Below are 13,113 nucleotides of genomic sequence, written 5' to 3' on the forward strand. Positions count from 1 at the left end.
TTCGTGATATACCTCAGAGGAAGAAAGCTGCTTTGTTTTTCAGTTTTGTTCATACAAAGCAGCTGAACTTCAACTCTTTGAAGATGCAAGTGCACATGGCACATTAGCAGAAAAAAGCTAGAAGAAACAAACATTTAAGCATCCTTGCCTTAGGTAAAGTTATGTCAAAAGAAAATAGAAATAGGCAAATTCTTTTTTAAAATGTATCTCTTCTCTAGGTATTCAGCTCATCTTAACTAGAGTTTGCGTTTTCTTAAAAACCTATGCTGTCCAAAAGAAATTTGAACCAGCAAATTATGAACTACAAGAATCCACAAGCAAATCCATTTCTTAGACTCCTGTTTCTTTTGAAGATTACTAACAAAAATAATAAACAATCTCTCTGAAAATAAAGGCTTTTCAGCACCTACTTAAACACATTTCATTTATTACAAATACTTTTCCTGAACTACTCACAATTTCTAAAGAGAAAAAGTTAGAAAAGAGAAAGGACCAAATTATTCTCAAGAACATTGATTATCCCAACACATTTCCAGGTGAAAAAACATTGCTTAGGTAACAAATCCACTGCACAGAGAAGAAAGGAGGTAGCACAAAATCATCAAGAACTCCTCAGGTTTGTGCGCAACTTGGGGAACGGCTTTTGTGCACCGTGAAATGAATGCTCCTAAATACAAATATTCACAAATCAAAATTTATATTAACTAACTGTTCCAAAACGTGTCTCTTTCAGAAGCCTGTATCATAGCCTTTATGCTCCAGGTTGAAAAATCCTTACTTATTCTTTCCTTTCCATGTTTTGATTTGCTGAAGAGTATAGACATACATTTATCTAGTTCTACAAAATGTCAATAAGTACTCATATGACCTACTAACCGGTTCTCATTACTTTGATAGTAATTTTTTGAAAAAAGAAATACAAAGTAAAGCTTCCTGCATTATCCTAAAATTTTGCCATCCAGCGATGGACAGCAATGTGGAGAATTCCTGTCCTTTCAATCCTCCCAATTAGGGAGTGGAAAATTTAAAACACAGTGTGTTGTCCTCACCTGCAGACACAAGTTCAGTCCCGCCACTGCAGTCATCAGGGTTCCTCTCCTCTCTTCAGCTCAGCCACATGACCTCTGAAGAGCAGATGGAACTAACAACCCACTAGCTGGTACTGCTGTACCCAGTTATGCAAGCCTTAATGTTATATCTTCAGACAAACATACCCAAAGAGATGTTTTTGCTTGCCTGTCAGATTTAAGAAATTGCATTTAGGTATACATTACTTAAGATACTTAACTTCATGCTTTCCAAATTCAGGGTGCCCAACTAGGAGAAGTCTGTTAAGGGAAACAAAAAAATAGACTGTTTTCTTGCTTATGGTTGACTTAAATGTCTCCTAGATCCACCTTCAAGAAACAGAGTTATTCCTTATTTATTCAAGTGGTGTAAACTGAAGAAACTAATTGGCATACCAGTCTAAGCTGTTAGACACACAAGGGGAAACAGCAATTCACTGGATTGATCTTTACAGCCACGGCGGGGGGCGGAGGGGCACGCAGGAGGAGTATGTAGCCATCACAAGTTTGATGAAAGCCCAGAAAGCATGACTTGAGCTAATTAAAGTGCCTACACCTATCTGTAGAATCCTTGATAAGCTTTCATGCCAGACCTCTTCCACTCAGCTGAGGATTAATTAAACAAAAATAACAACAGCCAATGTAAAGTGTTGTCATTTACTTCTTTGCTTATCAGGACAGATAAGGAAGGGATAAAAAATGTCATTAGGGTAAGTGACCATTTACACATTTATAGCTGTTATCTGCATAAGAGCGAATTACAAGGGTAGGTGAAAGAGGTTTTATTTTCCCACAGGCAATCTGGGCTTTTAAGGGCATGGAAAAAACACTAATCAGAAGATAAATGCAACTGTCAATATAAAACAAGGAATGCAAAGCAGTCTTAAACATCAGAAAGGAAGAAGTCCTAGACTTTTCACCAATGCTACCAACTAGCACAATTCAAGACTTAACCAATTAATTTACCTTTTGGTATTAATATCTTGCTTTGCGAGTAGGAAGCAAGGGGAAGCAAAAAGCCCATTCCTTTCTCAAGGGTTTCAAATCATGATAGAAGCAGAAGTACTAGCTCTTTACAATTAGCAAATGACAGTACAAGAGTCAATCATCTGATAAGAGTGGGGGATGCATTTGTGCCCCTCTTATTAGTCTGAGAAGGGACCACTTCATAGTGAATTACCAAAAAAAAAAAAATGTTGCTGTTATAACAGTAGGAAAATAAATAAAAACTTAGAGAGGGAAAATCTTAGTCATGCTGTTAGGTTTAGGGTCAAAAATGGGTTATCCTGCCCTTCCCAATAAGAAGCTGGTTCCTTACTGGGACTATGAAGGAAGGTGCGGAAAAAGGAAGACAAAAAACGTGGAGACAGCAGAAAGACAAGTCCAAAAAGCTACTTTGCAGGGCCACAAGGGCCACCATGAAATGTTCTTTAGGCTGTTCCTGTTTGCTTTGTTTACCCAGTCTTGAATTACTGAAACATGCGCAAGCTTCAAAAAAAAATCAGCTCAAAGCAGCCTTCCTACACTGATATCAATCTAAATGTTATCTATACATTGTGGACTAATAAAGAAAAACAAAGCTCTAAAATATTCCTGCTGTGGAATCTCTTGTACATTCTCCAATTCTTACTCATTCTAGTTGGGTCAAAACACAGTGTCAGCCACATGACTAAAGCTGTTCAGTCCCCAGTCCGAGCAAGCACTTAAAGCACAGAGGCACACTGATATGAATTATAATTAACCATACCTATCTTTAACATCAGGGAAAAAAAAACACTCTAACAGAGTTTAGTAATAGTTATGGGGAAGACTTGGCAGCAGACAGGAACGAGTGGCTCTACTGCATATGCAAGGACTAGGTTCTTCAAAGCCTCTAAGGAAGCTAGATGGTTAATTCAGTGGAAATGAGGCAGCCAGTAGCCTTTAGTGTCTTTCAGTCTAAGCAATGACTAGGCTCTTTTCATATTTTTATGCCATCTAAAAAGCCATAACTGTTTAGAACAGATATCCCTTGAGCTCATCAGTGCTGTAAAACACCAGTTCAGCCAGCAGTGTGGATGCAGAGCATCACACATTAGACTCAACCTTTCACTGGAGCAGTTTGAGGAATTTGCTAGTACAAACTATACATTCCCCCCCTTCTTTCCCCAGTGAAGGTGTTGTCCATGTCTAAATCCAAATTAACTTACCAGCCAAAATGGAAAAAGCGGGGACTAAAATCTTTCTTTCCTCTAAGACTCTTATGTCTACTAAGAAAAGGTCACTTCCCACACACCTTTAAGAATAAGCAGATTCATTCCTTTTTTCCTTCCTCCCTCTGAAGGAATACCCATGCAATGCTCAGCCAGAACTTAAATCATACAAAGGAAGCGCTCTGAGAAGGATTTCAGCAGTAGTTATCATCTAACTCTTGAGCGCCTTCTCTGCAGTCACAGCAGAGTCCATAAGGCTTACACTCTGTACAGAATCACTCTAGGACAAAGGCCAGAGAAAAGGTTTGAGGAAAGCCTCAAGCTCGAAATTCAAATACTGGATACTGAATGAAGGCCTGCTCTAGGCAGTTACCTTTTTTTCCCCCCCCTCCTCTTCTTTCTTTCTTTTTGTGTACAAGAAAAGGCTTTAGACCATATGCTCAAACATATGAACACTTCCTGACCAATGATTCTGTCCTAAAGATGTTCATTTAACATTATACACATAATTGCCTTGGGATCTGGCATTTCCTGTATTTCCATCACTGAAATACATGAAAAGAACTAAACTACTATTAAGTGGAGGGTGCCAAAGTTTAATTCTTTCCACTATATTTCAGTGGGATCAATTACATTACTGAAATCCAAAGTAATACCAAAAACAAAAAAAGTAACATTCCCTCCTTGGCTCTTCATGTTTCATTTTTGTGGCCTGCTTATGAACACTTTAAAGAGAAAGGACAGCCAATGACCTGCTTTTGACCCACGTACAAAAATCACTTGTTTTCCATACAGTTTATAAAAAAACAGATTTTAATTAGCTTTTATTTAATTATTTTATTTAATTATTTGCTTTTATAAAATGAACATTTGTATGTATAAAAACATATCCAGGAGAAGTATTTCTGAGTCTGGTGTTCCCTCCCCTGCCTCCGTGAAGGAATGAGAAAGAGAGCATAAAGACATCAGATGCCTAAGGGAAACAAAAACTAACTTTAACTATGCTTAGTACGACACTCATGAAAGATCTGTAGGTGAACTGCTCTGCATCTATCTCAAGCCTAAAGTCTGTATAGATCAGATGCCTCCTTCCCTCTGCTCCCTGAAGCTTCTGCTTCCTCTGATAAAGTGGCATTCCGTAAGGCTAACTCCCAAACCAGGTTATGCACAGGGCAGAGCACAAGATAAAAAGAAGAGACTGTAACACTTGTCATCCAGTTTAACACGCTCCTCCAGGATGACTGAGACCAATGTTTCATTCTCTCTTCTGGCTGATGAAACTTAAATCTAGGCTTTCTACCACTATAAGCAAAGCCCAGCTTAGCCATTTGCTGCTCAGCTCCCAACTTCTGAAGCAGTCCTGAGGTGCCGTTGCATGGCAAGAATACTTTCAAATTGCAGTCTCTGCTCCAAAGGCTTGCAAATTTTTCTTAAGGCACAGAAAAGCATCCTTGGGACAAACACTGAAATCCAAGATACCCCGTACATGCAGGCAAGCATCCTGACTGATGGGCTAACAAAGTCACCCTCATACTCCTGAGCCAAAAATGTTAACTTTACACAAAAAATGGACCCATTTCAGCAGAGGACAAAGATGCCCCACTGTCCCAGAACCAGTTGCAGCTGGCCATTATTCATGCATTTCCCAGGACAGTGCTGCAAACATCCCTACACAGAGGAAGCTAAGTGGCACCTCTAACATCCTGCCTTAGTGTTGCAGTCCTGACACTCTAAATAGAACGTTTTCCTCCGGAGGAAGGGCTGGTACTAAGCAAGGACGGCTCCAGGGGTTTTTCCCTGGTCAGAGTTCGTTTCTATAGCTTAAACAGTCAGGTGAGCAGTGCTCAAGGGCTCTCAATCTTAAGGGGAGGGAGGCCCCTCCTGGTTACATCAGGTAAAGCACCTAAACCACAAAGCAAAGCGAGGTAGAATATTCATCCCTCTCCTAAGTATTCTCCTAATTTCAGCCATTGCTCTTTCGATTGATGGCTTGAGCAGCTCCTGAACAGAGCACAGGGAGCAGAAACAACTCTTAGCTATAGCGCCCATGCCATTGATCAGAGTCAGTGCCGAAGACACCTTTCCAGTGTAGAACAGGAGTTGAAATGGAAGTGATTTGCAGTTGTTCTGTTTGTTGCTTTGTACTAAATCTTGAAGAAAGTGAATACTCCTGTGCCATTCAAAAGTCACTTCATATCCACATGACAGTACTATATTTCCCAGTAGGCAGAGGCATTAACCCCACAGTAAAATGGGGTAACCTACACAGCTGTAGACATGAGCAAGTCCATGGAGCCCTGATTTGGCCTTTAAACACAAAAGCAAATACTAGCGGCTGCTCCCTCAAATTATTCAGTCATATGAGGAGCTTAAAGCATCATAAGGCAAAATCTTTTTTGCAACTAAAAAAAAAAATGACTTGTATCGTCCTTCCTTCACTAACAGATACACACTGGTGTCAACCAAGTTTTACTTATTTTACACATTCTCAGTTGAAAACGCAGCATTTTTAAAGCATTGCTTTAACAACAATACAGCAGTCACAGTAGTCACAGGAAACTTTTGAAGAACATGAGATTTTCCAACTCTGTCATTTTGAAGAACAGAAAGAACCAAGGAATTTGCATGAATTTAGAGATGAGCTAATACACCGAAATTACTCTTTACTTCTCATTTGACTCCATCAACTAAAAAACCCATGACTCAAGCTCCTTCATTTCAGATCTCACAGAAGACACACACACACACATCCTTGTTGCAAAGAACAGATGGCATTTTGTGCTCCTATCTGCCTCTCAAAGTCTGCGCTTCTCTATTTTCTATTATCTCATTTCTCTGTTCTTACCCACCCCTCCAAAAAAAAAAAAAAAAAAAAAAAAAAAAAAAAAAAGAAAGAAAAAGTAAAAAGCCCAAACCCATTAGTCTCTAATAGTGTCCTTTTTTGTAGAAAGGTGTGAAGTACTTAAAAGATAACTAATCTTACAGATATTTTCTTTTTCCATCAACTTTCACTTGATGCTAGATGAGATGTTAGGAACAGAAAAGCTTCAAACTGCTTCACAGTCTAAAACAAGAAATACAAGAAATAAATGCAATGCCTCCAGACTACCCAAATCCATTTTCTGCCACATATCTGAAGGAGAAAAAAAAAAAAAAAAAAAAAAAAAGGCTGGGGGGGGGGGGGAAGAAGCATCCTAAGAATGGCATTCTTCTTTTACTACTACTCTGATCAATTTAATTCTCTTTGGCTTCTTGCTACTGCACTTCAACCATACTTGGAGTTATTTTGCTACAGCTAAAAGGACATCTTTCAGTTACTGGCTTTTGCACAGGTAGATATTGCATTTTCAATAAAAAATAGGTTTGTACAATTGTTGTGTGATACAGCTGCAGAAATATAAAGTGTGTGACAGTAAAAGGCTGTGAACTGGGACAATCTATACAAAATAAATGTTTCTGACCACTGACAGAGCAATCTTTAACATTATACCAGAATTATGGAAGCCAGTAGCAAACAGGCAGCTATGCACAGTACCTAGTGGCATAACTGTGGAGCAAAAATGCAGCAGACAATACATGTCAGGATTACTAGTTTATTTTTGTTCATTTCAACAACCAAGTTCAAAGCTGTTTGAAAAAGGGAAAAAGTACCTGAGGAAAAATGGTAGCTCCACCATTCACCTTGTCATGTTGACAGAATATAAAATGTCAGTATTACAATCTCATTTATTTCTTATAGCAAATAGGAAAAAAAAGGTTGTTATTGTGGGGATTTGTTAATTTATTCTTCCTAAGATGTAAACAAGAAGAAAAATCAAGAAAAGTAAACAGGCAGATGTATTAAGATTTGTAGGTTGGTTAAACCAAGTGGAGAAGAAGAAAAAAGGGAGGGGGGAAGAGAACTAGCGCAAAATACGATAAAATACCCTTCACCACAAAAGCAGTGAACTTTTCTTGGAATTAGCGTTTTCTTGGAAAGTACATGCTGCTGCTGTGCATGCCGTAACAGGTATGAGATGGCAAAAGGAGAGTAGGGAGAGGCTCACACAGGCTGACTGCTTCAACTTCTTTTCTCAGAGACTTTTGGAGATTGAATGAGCTCTCTCCTCAAAGGCGTTTGGAAAGGGATGTAAAATTGTCCACATAAAAGAGCAGACAGCTTGTAACAATGTCCAAAGGGACCCCCACCCAGTTTGACCCTTTTAAAACTAAGTGATAGTTCTCAAACCTTAGCGCTTAGCCTCAGGTAGCTTCTGTTAAGAGTATACTCCCACAGCAATCAATCTCCCTGACTTCAAGGAGACACTAGCAAGGAACCAACACTAGCATACCCTGCATACACAATCGAAACTCTAGGCTAAATGACTCAGTAAACTCTATCCTTGAGGCCTTACAACAGCTGAGCAATAAAGGCTTTTCTCTTTTCAAAGACCATCTCTTTTCTGTTGCTATGTTCCCTGTCTTACAAACAATCCCGGAAGTGGAGAGAAAGCAGCAATTTCTTGGTTCCAACTTTTGAGGGACAACCCACAGAAAAAGTATTATTTTATTGTTAAGTAGCTATAGTCAGGTATTTTTAAATACAACTATCGCTTATGTACCACTGACACGTAGATGGCAAGATGAATGAAATAAAACACATGAAACAACTTGAGGCCAAAGAGATAACAATATAACAGGGAAAGTATTCACATTTTTCTTGCATGTCCTTGACTTGCATTTCAACCAAGGGTAAGAGTGACAAGGCGGGGGGAAGAAAAAAAAACAAAAAACAAGAAAAACCCCACTCCAGTAACTCCTCCCCACAGAATCTCTAGAAGTCTTTACAGGCAGGACTTAACTTCAGGTGTGACATACTTGGCTAGAAGAAAGGCATTTAGTCACAGCTGTGTAGTGGTCATACTAGTAACAAACCTCTTACTATAAAGTCCTGACACAGGTATCTAACGAGGAACGTCTGCAGCACACGAAGGATCCGGCACTGCCGCCGCCGGCGGGCACTTACTTCTGGGAGGTGGGTCCCGGGAGCCCCGCGGCCTCCTCCGCCCGCGCCTCGAAGTCCTCCCGCCGCAGCACGTCCCCGGAGCCGCGGAAGCCCAGCTCCACCAGCTGCCGCGCCACCACTTCGCTCTGCGGGAAGGCAAGGCCAGGCAAGGGGGCTCCGTCAGTGCCGGGTCCCCCGCCTGCGACGCCCCCGAGCCCGGGGCGGCGGCAGCCCCCCGCCGCCCGCGCCGCAGCCGAGCGCCGCCGCAACCGCGAGCAAACGCCGCCACCCAGCGGCGCGGCGGGGCCCGGGCCGGGCCGGGCCGCCTCTGCGCTGGGCTGCGCACCTGCGGCGGCGCTCCCCCCGGCCCCCGAGACGCACCACTCCGCGGATATTCTGCTGGCCGCATCAGAATTAGCAGCTGACACAGCTGCTCCAGTTTATGGCCGCCTTAGGCGGGCAACACACAGAACTGTAACACTGCGCCCCATCTCGGCTGAACAAAAGGTGGAAACCTGCAGTAGCAAATGAAGGTAACCTGCAGAAAGCCTCCCTGGGTCCAGCTGAGTGCATGCACACAAGAGCTTTTAGTCGAGCAGGGCACAGGCAGAATACGAAACACGCAAGCCATACCTTGCGGCGTGACAGCTGAGGTCTGCACAGTGTCCAGAGCTGAAGCCTGAAAAGCACTACACCCTAATAACCATATCTATACCAAAGGATCAAAAAGTTCTGCATAACCTTGTTAGAGACCTTTGGATATCAAAGATGTTTAATACCACTAAATCCACTAGCACGCCTATGATACACAAGGCAGCAGCAAAGAAAAGCCAGCAGCTGAAGCCCTGTAGTTTCCATCCAGTTTTTCCTCTAGCTGCTACACATCTAAACCTCAGGGAAGGACTCACACTCCTCTGCCACTTGTAATCACACAGGTTCATCTCTTGTTAAACAGCTAACTCAGGAATCTAACATGGTTTCCAGCTAGACATTTAAAATAACACTCGCACAGAAGAGTAGCACTGATGAGTTCAGCACTAAAGCAGGAGAGCTAGAGATGAGGTATTTCCTTTTGAAGTAGGGGCACCCGATAAGCCCTACCAGGCAAAGTGCCACAGGAAATACCACTTGTGACTTCCACCCCATACAAGTGCTCAGGCCAACTTTTCAGAGAGAGGCTCTCTCCTGCTTTATAAAAACAAATGAGGATTGATAATTGCCTTTTAAAAGCAAACATAGAAGCAATGGCAACCATTTTTAACACCACCTTCCAAGAAAATCTTTTGTGACTTTTGCCAAAGTGTTTTCAACTGATTGCTGGCAAATCCTGCAAATTCATAGCATTTTTAGAGGTCAAAAATCTCAGCAGTCAACACCCTTCCATATCACTGGGATATGAATTCTTGAACTACACATTTCCTTGGAACAACTCACCCTAAAAAAAAATCCTTCATACGCACTGGAAATCTTAGCTTACCTAAAATCTTCACTTGATGTTGCTTTTGCATATCAAAGCCAGCCCCACTGTCTTTGTGTCCTTTCATACAACTAGACAAATGGGGGTGCTTGCTGCCATACTTGGTTTCTCAGGGTGGATATTAACAGTAAACAGTACCTAATAAACTTCTGCACACATGAAAGGCTTTCTGGTCCAGACCTGCACTTGCTCACAAGTTCATTTGTGAGCAGACCACTGTTTTGGCTAGCCCTGCCTTGTCTGTCAAACTGAACTTGAGCCAGAAACACCACTGGCATGCCTCTTTTCCCACTTTCACAGGGATGGCATTTTTGACAGACTCCAATACAGTTTTCAGGGTTTATCCATACACAAAAGCTGTGCTACCTTCCTCCAGTGGAGATAGTTCACCTTGAGAGACACTAGTTTACAGTAATGCAGTTTATTCCCCAATGGGGGGGGGGTACTAATGAGATCATTTCAGTTAATGGATACTGAAAGCATCACAAGATAAAATTTGTCCAACTCCCCTAAAGAGCTAATCATTGAACTATAAGCTAAATGTGGGCTGGGGTACTTTATCCTCCTATTGCAGTGATTTAGCTATGATAACGACACACCTGAGAGGTAGGGGCACCTTCGGCACAGGGCCCGCGACGTAGGGAGGGAGCAGCGGTTCGCCGGGGGACGCTGTCTCCTCACCACAGACCCGGTGGGCGGGCGGGGGGAGGGGGGGGGTACAAGGCAGCCCGCCCCGGTGGACGCTGGGGGAACCGGCAGGGTGTTTCCTCCCCACATCCGCGCTGACCTCCAGGTAATACAGGTCCTGCGCCGTCACCTGCGACTCCAGGTACTCCTCGTAGGTGCCGAAACGCTCCGCTGGGGACTGAGCCGCCGCCATCCTGCCGCCCACCCGCGCGCGTCCTTAGCAACGGCCGCACCGCGGGGGGGGGGGGGGGGGGGGGGGGGCACGTGCCCCTTTCCAACGGTTCTAGCGGCACGAGCCTCCCGCGCCGACCAATCAGCTCGCGGGAGGCGGGAAGGGCGGTGGCGCGCGGCGGGGGCACGCGCCCCCCCCCGCCCCCGGCCGTTAGCACCTTCTCCTGGGGCGTTAGGCGACGGTTGGGCGGCAGTGAGGTGCTTTAGGCCCTGATCCTCTGAAAAACCTTTCTGGCGAGCGTTTTTTTTAAATATATTATTATTATTTTGCTTTTATTTTATAAGTGCCACTCATCAAATAACAGTGAAAAGATTAAAAAAAAAAATAGAAATACTGAGGCCTGGCAGGAGCCTGCTCTCATGCCTACGCATGATGTTATATATGGAGGCAGGGGCCAAAAGGCTGCATGTTAGCTGTGAGGGGGAAAATACCACTAATGAACAGTTGAGGAGGTTACTGTGAAATGAAATGCCTCCATCTGGCATTTTTAAACAAGGTCCAGCGTGGAAACACTGTGTAAAGAATGACAACGGACAAACGAAAGGATGAAGTTAGCGCACCTTCAGCAGCCCACTGCAAACAGAAGCAACAAACACCAGGAAGATAATGGCTACAAGATTATTTTCCCATCTTTCTCAGAGGCTTCTATTATTAGTAACAGAATTTGCAATTCTTTATTAGTACAACCACAGTTCATATTTCAGTATAAGGGCAGATTAATTGTCCCCGGAAGTACCTCGGCGAGTGGCTGAGAGCCCTGTGTCTGAGCCGTCTCCCAGAGCACCATAGCATTTGTCATCAAAATTGTTGTCTTTCAGTTAGCTCTTCCCTGGAGAAAACCAGAGGTAACTGAGCAGCTGCAGCCTTCCAAGAGCCGTGGCAAATGCAAAAGCAAAAGCAAATTGCAAAACCAATTAATCCTTTATCCTTCTTTTCTTTCTCCCCATCAATGCAAGCACTTGCAGCCTTCACTTTAAACTTTCACAGGACTAGCACACTTTACGTCACGAGCTTAAAAAAAATAAAAGATGAAATTGCCTCATTTTAGGCCACCATTCTAAGTGCAAACATTTTGGCTGTCACAGTTTTGAGAGGTGAAAACAAAATCATTTAGTCTTCAGCACTCCCGGTTCCTCTTGCAGAGACAGATAACGCAGCCCTTTTTGAAGGCAGACAACTCTTGTGCGTAGCTGAGTGCACAGACTCCTGAAGCCAAAGCTCCTGAACACGCCTCAGTGGAGCTCTGTCAATGGATATCAGGCAGGGATCTGGTCTGTGAAACACTGGGACTGAATTATGAGGAACTGAAGGGGGAGGAGCACTCTATTACCAAAGAAAATATTTATTTAGATTTAGAAGATGATATACCCCTGCAGGGGTGCCTTAGGGATGGGGAATGAAGGGATTCAGGCATTGTAAGAAAGAAATTGATAGACTGATTTTTGAACCCCAGCAGTTGAGGGGAGGAGGGGAAGAGAGAGTCACAGTAGGCATTTTGCCAGTAGATCCTTTTAGGAACAGATATAATTGTCAGCCAGACTGTGTCCTTTTGTTTCAAGAAGGAAATGAAAAGACCTGACAGTCTGGAAGAGCTTGTGAAGCATAACCTGCTGTGACCTCTTACTGAACCATTTTTTTTTCCTGGAAGCTGAGAATACTGAAAAGTTTTCCACACTGAGGACAAGGTGGAACAAAGATTGCAAAAGCTCATGTCAAGCTGGCAAAAGGCAGGTGACAAGCTCCAGATCCCAATTCGTCCTCATCCTCGCCAAGAGCTTTTGCTGTCATCAGGGAATATGATCAGGGGTGGGATTTTTTTTTTCTTTTTCAGTTCAGAAGTTTTAAAACATGAGATCTGCAACAGAATCCAAACCCAAAGCCTTCTTCATTTTACATGAAAACAAGGAAGGATTCAAAGCGCTAAAGACATGCACAGTACATGCACAGCATCTCATTCATACATTCCTCAAGCATAGTGCCAATTTGGAGGACTGGCATATCTCTTTGGATTCCCCAACCCCTCAAAGTTACTCAATGCATACCTTCAAACTTCCTTCCTTCCTCCTCCAGCCATCTCACCTCGATCTTCACAGGTGTCTACCCCCCATTTTCTCACAACATCCCCAGTATAGCATAGCCCTGGTGATAACAGGGTAAAAACTAAACTGCTGGAACGGTACCAGTTTGCTCCATGCACGATCTGCACGGCACCCAACAGCTCACAGAGCATTTGCTTGAAAATGGCTTGTAGTTTTTGGTGTGAACTACCGTGTAAATGTGGGATCCAGCTCTTGGCACACAGTTGTGCCTACTTTGAAGTTTATAATTGTTTGGAAAACAATGTATGAATTCCCTTCATTTGTTTTCCAGCTTTGGTTCTAGTTTTGTTTTATGACATTTCACTACAACCACAAGATTAACTCAGAGATGGTGGAAAGAAAAAAAAAAAGCCAGTAACCCCAGGCCAGTGTCGA

The 13,113-nt window shown here is 43.0% G+C and overlaps 1 protein-coding gene across 1 annotated transcript in view; it reads right to left on the minus strand.

Moving 5' to 3' along the window:
- The window catches only part of CFAP299 (cilia and flagella associated protein 299), a 219,008-nt gene extending 208,408 nt beyond the window's left edge, over window positions 1-10,600 (minus strand). Inside the window, exons 1-2 of the mRNA XM_062575099.1 lie at window positions 10,508-10,600; window positions 8,265-8,389 (exon numbers count right to left, since the gene is read on the minus strand). Of these exons, the coding sequence (XP_062431083.1) occupies window positions 8,265-8,389; window positions 10,508-10,600 (218 nt within the window). The remainder of the gene's footprint in view (window positions 1-8,264; window positions 8,390-10,507) is intronic.
- Between the last annotated feature and the right edge of the window lie 2,513 nt (window positions 10,601-13,113).

The sequence above is a fragment of the Rhea pennata genome, chromosome 4, assembly GCF_028389875.1.
Source record: "Rhea pennata isolate bPtePen1 chromosome 4, bPtePen1.pri, whole genome shotgun sequence".
In the NCBI taxonomy this organism is placed as follows: domain Eukaryota; kingdom Metazoa; phylum Chordata; class Aves; order Rheiformes; family Rheidae; genus Rhea; species Rhea pennata.